This window comes from Salmo salar, chromosome 15 (assembly GCF_965601325.2).
Source record: "Salmo salar chromosome 15, fSalSal1, whole genome shotgun sequence".
NCBI lineage: Eukaryota > Metazoa > Chordata > Actinopteri > Salmoniformes > Salmonidae > Salmo > Salmo salar.
This window is the reverse complement of record NC_138305.1, coordinates 69662138-69668137: the sequence shown is the minus strand read 5'-3', so window position 1 is coordinate 69668137 and position 6000 is coordinate 69662138. Positions and strand designations below refer to the sequence as shown.

At 43.1% G+C, this 6000-nt stretch overlaps 1 protein-coding gene across 1 annotated transcript in view; it reads left to right on the top strand.

Annotated features, from left to right (window-relative positions):
• The first annotated feature begins 205 nt into the window (after window positions 1-205).
• LOC106571924 (cadherin-4) overlaps window positions 206-6000 on the top strand; it is a 395713-nt gene continuing 389918 nt past the window's right edge. Inside the window, exons 1-2 of the mRNA XM_014145495.3 lie at window positions 206-527; window positions 5713-5824. Coding sequence (XP_014000970.2) covers window positions 471-527; window positions 5713-5824 — 169 coding nt within the window. The 5' untranslated portion in view covers window positions 206-470. The remainder of the gene's footprint in view (window positions 528-5712; window positions 5825-6000) is intronic.

Here is a 6000-nt window from a genome sequence, read left to right as displayed (position 1 = left end):
CAATATTATGCAAATGGAGAATGGCCATAGTCAATAGTAGCATCGGAAGAGTAACTAAAGTAGTTTACACAGCCATACCTCACCCTTCATGGTAGTAACAGAGCGAACTCTCAGCCACCATTACGTGTAATAGCCGAGGAATCAGCCAGTTCGCTTTAACCACCTCTCCACTGTGTGTCTTTAAGTGGGATTCTCCGGCGCCAGGCGATAGGAGGGGTTGGAGTGACGCTGGCTTCGCTGCCTAGCGCTTTGGTGCTGCTGAGCTGAGCAACGCTCTTCACCTGCAGATGAGAGAGCGAGGGAAGTCGGGACGGGCTTTCTACTTCTGAAGAGCTCACCACTGCAAGTGCAGAGCACAGGGGTGGACGTACCAGCTATCACACGGCGCGGGGAAATTATACACTTACCAGAGAAGAAATACGAGTCGTGTCGCCTTTTCTAGCTCAAGCAGCCTCTGCTCGCTTGCAACGATGAAAACTGCTCTCGTTCTCTTGCTGACATCAGCCTTACAACAAGCCGCGTTTTGGGTGAGATTTCAACATTTTCAGTAACATTACGGAAGTGTTGCGCTCCAATGCTGCGGACAGTGTTGCAGAGTGCACAGCATCAGAGGCAGTAACAATGTTTTGGGGTTGATCCTGAACTTGTTGGTGTCGATTCTATTTCGATTTAAGGCTACTTTGTTCTCCAACACAAGTGATTTCTTCTCGAAGCGCAACGTGAGCCTTTATATTCTATCTTTATTCCCCCAACGAGACTTACAATACTTTTTAATGCGAATTGTCTTCCGTTTTCTCAACACAAATGAGCCTATAATGTATATTAGTTCATAGCGTAGGCTAGAGGAAATTATTTTATTCGGCGCATTACCCCTCCATCAAATTCTGACTAAATTGATGCCGCGCGCAGCTCTAGATGGAGTGCGAATATTGGTGTATAGCCTTACATAGGCTATTATTGCATCTCTTTTTAATTTCCTGGATATTTAATCTTTTTTATTTCCTTATTTTAATAGGCTGTCTTGACACAGGCAAAAATGCCACGCTGCAACGCAACTGTAGTACTCGGCAGAAGGCTATTATAGTATGAAAATGTTTCGTTTAATGCATTGCCTATCCCTAACTCGTTTCTTTTATGGACCAACTCCAATGAAACAAATATTTTACTTATGTCATGCCCATCTCCAAATGTATCCTAAAAGTATAAACAGGCCTAATGTTAAATGTCCTAAACCTCAATAACTGATTGCATTCTCCGCAATCCAGTAAGAGGGAAATCAGGGACCGTTATGGTGTGCCAACTCGCTTGGTGTTGCCAGCATAGTAGCGCTCAGTGGGATACTGGTTGTGTCTTCCCCGCATGCAGTCTGTCTGTGCCTTTCGAGGGTTGCCTGGATTCCGCACTGTTGGAAAACGATAGATGCATGAGCATTGTATATGGTACGCTTGAATTATCATTGTCATTACCACAGGAGTGACAGATGAGTGGACAGAGGCGTCATGCACTTAGAGGGCGCAGGGGTGCGTGCCCACTCAGATGTGTCTTGGAAAACCCCCCCCAAATAAATCAGTATTTATTTGTCTGTAATACTACTAGCCAAGACTAGCCAATAATACTCAAAAGCCACCCATGGACCCTCCATACTCCATGCCAATCCCACAACAACTATATAATATCAGTTCTCTGTCTGACAAGCAGTTTGGAGCTGTGGCTCAGAGTATTGTTTCTTCATCCTTTTAATTTAACCTTTATTTAACTAGGCAAGTCAGTTAAGAACACATTCTTATTTACAATGACGGTCTAGGAACAGTGGGTTAACTACCTTGTTCAGGGGCAGAACAACAGATTCTTACCTTGTCAGCTCATCCTATGTAATGTATTCCTAGCGAATTGGTGATGTTTTTTTTCCCCTTGTTCAGAGAAATTAGTAATTGAAGTTCTTTGGTTTATGTCATATCCCAGATCCTGATATTACGAGATTCTGAGCACTAGATGATGCTGTTCCTGCTATTAAGTGAAACAAGTTTGAATAATCCCCTTCCTCAATGTTAACGGGATAATTCACCCAAATTATAAAAAGACATGAAAATCAAATGTAATGTTATTGGTCACATACACATATTTAGCAGATGTTGTTGTGGGTAAAGTGCAATGCCTGTGTTCCTAGCTCCAGCAGTGCAGTAGTATCTAAAAATGATTCACAACAATACACACAAATATAAAAGTAAAATAATGGAATAAAAATATATATATTACATTGAGCAATGTCAGAGTGGCATTGACTAATATACTGTAGAATAGAATACACTATTTACATATTAAATGAGTAAAGCAGTATTTAAACATTATTAAAGTGACTAGTGTTCCATTATTAAAGTGGCCAGTGATTCCAAGTCTATGTATATAGGGAAGCAGCCTCTAAGGTGCAGAGTTGCATAACTGGGTGGAAGCCGGCTAGTGATGGCTATTTAAGTCTGATGGCCTTAAGATAGAAGCTGTTCTTCAGTCTCTCTGTCCCAGCTTTGATGCACCTGTACTGACCTCGCCTTCTGGATGATAGCAGGGTGAACAGGCCGTTGCTCGGGTGGTTTATGTCCTTGATGATCTTTTTGGCCTTCCTGTGACATTGGGTGCTGTAGGTGTCCTGGAGGGCAGGTAGTTTGCCCCCGGTGATGTGTTCGGCTGACCGCACCACCCTCTGGGGAGCCCTGTGGTTGCGGGCGGTGCAGTTTCCATACCAGGCGGTGATACAGCCCGACAGGATGCTCTCAATGTGCATCTCTAAAACTTTGTGGGGGTTTTAGGGGCCAAACCAAATATATTCAGCCTCCTGAGGTTAAAGTGGCGCTGTTGCTCCTTCTTCACCACACTGTCTGTGTGGGTGGACCATTTCGGATCGTCAGTGATGTGTACGCCGAGGAACTTGAAGCTTTCCTTACCCTGTAAGCAGTCTATTGACAAGGTATGACAGAAACCAATGCTTTGATTTTGTTGGCCACTGTTTCCAATGCTAACTTTGTAGCATTTGTGGCGCAGGTCAATGGTACCTACAGTACCAGCCAAATAACACGTATGGAATCATGTAGTAACCATAAAAGTGTTAAACAATTTTTAAACAATATTTTATATTTGAGATTTTTCAAAGTAGCCACCCTTTGCCTTGATGACAGCTTTGCACACTTTTAATTATCTCAACCAGCTTTGAGGTTGTCACCTGGAATGCATTTCAATTAACAGGTGTGCCTTGTTAAAAGTTCATTTGTGGATTTTTTTTTCCTTAATGCGTTTGAGCCAATCAGTGGTGTTGTGGCAAGGTAGGGGTGGTATACAGAAGATGGCCATCAAGCGCTATAATGAAACTGGCTCTCATGAGTACCGCCACAGGAAAGGAAGATCCAGAGTTACCTCTGCTGCAGAAGATAAGTTCATTAGAGTTAACTGCACCTCAGAAATTGCAGCCCAAATAAATGCTGAAAAAGATTTAAAGTAACAGACACATCTCAACATCAACTGTTCAGAGGAGACTGTGTGAATCAGGCCTTCATGGTCGAATTGCTGCAAAGAAACCACTACGAAAGGACACCAATAATAAGAAGAGACTTGCTTGGGCCAAGAAACACGAGTAATGGACATTAGACCGTTGGAAATCTGTCCTTTGGTCTGATGAGTCCACATTTTTGATTTTCGGTTCCAACCGCCGTGTCTTTGTGCGACGCAGAGATCATCCGTTCACCTACTCTGCATATGTGGTTTCCTGTGTGAAGCATGGAGGAGGTGGTGTGATGGTGTGGGGGGTGCTTTGCTGGTGACACTGTATGTGATTTATTTAGAATTCAAGGCACACTTAACCAGCATGGCTACCACAGCATTCTGCAGCGATACGCCATTGCATCTGGTTTGCGCTTAGTGGGACTATCATTTTTTTTTTTTAATAGGACAATGACCCAAAACACACCTCCAGGCTGTGTAAGGGCTATTTGACCAATAAGGAGAGTGATGGAGTACTGCATCAGATGACCTGGCCTCCACAATCACCCGATCTCAACCCAATAGAGATGGTTTGGGATGAGTTTGACTGCAGAGTGAAGGAAAATCTGCCAACAAGTGCTCAGCATATGTGGGAACTCCTTCAAGACTGTTGGTCAAGACTGTTTTTTTGGTTACTACATGAATCCATATGTGTTATTTCATAGTTTTGATATCTTCACTATTATTCTACAATGTAGAAAATAGTAAAAAGAAAGAAAAACCATAGGTGTGTCCAAACATTTGACTGGTACTGTATTTTATCATTTTCACGCTTAATTTTCAAATCACCCTAAAATATCAAACATTTTTACTTATAGATTCTTTAGATATGAAGCACGAAAATGCTAATATAAGTACCATTGACTTGCATTGGATTTGTGCCACAAATGCTAAAAAGTTAGCATTTGAACCAGTGGCCAGGTAAACAAAACCAAAGCATGTGTTGCTGTCATACCTTGTCCATAGACTGCTTACAGGGTGAAATGACATGGAAGGACCCTGAAGTGTAGCCTAAGTGTGCAGGCGTACACACACACAACAAGAACAACAACTGTCCTGTGTGTGTGTCGTCTGTGTGGGTGTGGAGGCGCCATAATTTATCCCACACAATGAGCCCTCATTAAATTCCCTATGCCCTCTGGCAGGTTTAGTGTCAGGATTCCCAGTTACATTTTTTAAATTAAATCGGATCAGATAATGCAGGTTTCCCCTGTTTCCAGTCTTCTCTTCTGAATGGCAGCCTGTTCCATAGATCCCTCCACTGCCCCCTGCACTGAGGACCCTACCAAATTACATCTGCTAGTACCTGGTCTACAGGATCAATAAAAACTACTTTCATGTATTGGAAAAAATGTATGTTGAATTAGTGTAAATGTCTAACAAAATACTCAACAATACATTCAATCGAACTTACTTGCTGCACTGGCATTTGTCTAGAAAGTTGTTCATTAAAGCTGATACCTGATTTGGATCGAATAGGGCTCAGAGTCTCACTATACAGACTCCTTGATGGTGGTGGAGGTAGATCTGGAGCAGGGTGGATCAGCTCTGCAGCCACCAAGGGTTTCTGTTTGTTGTGGGAGTGGGGTGTGTGCAGGTGCGTGTGTGTCGTCCACACATTCCAAATCCCTTGAATGCTTTCACCAATATGAACACTCTGTTTCCATGTCTGCTGTATTTGTACCACCTCTATTGCAACCCTTGAATGAACAATGGGGAGAGTATGAGGCCAAACATGCCCTCGCCCCCCCCCCTGATTATTTGAAGATGCTAATGTTGTCTTTATTCACTGACATACCAACTATGTATTCATTGTGGTTGCTGGATCTAATCCCTGAGCTGACAAGGTAAAAATCTGTCGTTCTGCCCCTGAGCAAGCCAGTTTAACCCACTGTTCCCCGGGCGCCGAAGACGTGGATGTCGATTCAGAGGGGTTGGGTTAAATGCGGAAGATGCATTCAGTTGTACAACTGACTAGGTATCCCCATTTTGTTTAACCTGAATGCCAGGGAGCAGATAGAACACATTCACGTGCCAGTGGTTTGATCGGAGCAATGGTCATCTCTCTCTGTCGTATAGCTGCTGCCGAAACATAAACAGTTTCATTCAGCTTTCAGGGCCACAGAGATGCAGCCAAATCAATGTTTATAGATGTCTCACAATGCATTTTCTTTCCTCTCACAGGGGACTAATGGAGACCTCGTGTCCAAAGCCCCCTGCAGACCCGGCTTCTCGCAAAGTTCCTACTCTGTGCTCATTTCAAGGGATGTACTGCAAAGCCAGAGCATAATTAAAGGTAAGGTCTTTAATGAGTGTTTCACTGTGTCTTTCACTGGGCAGAGTAGAAGGTAAGCGTTGGAGCTGCTCCACTCTTTAAAGGCTCAATGCAGTCAAAAATGTTTTTCCCTTGTGTTTTATATATATTTCCACACTATATGAGGTTGGAATAATAATCAAGGACCTCAGCCACCT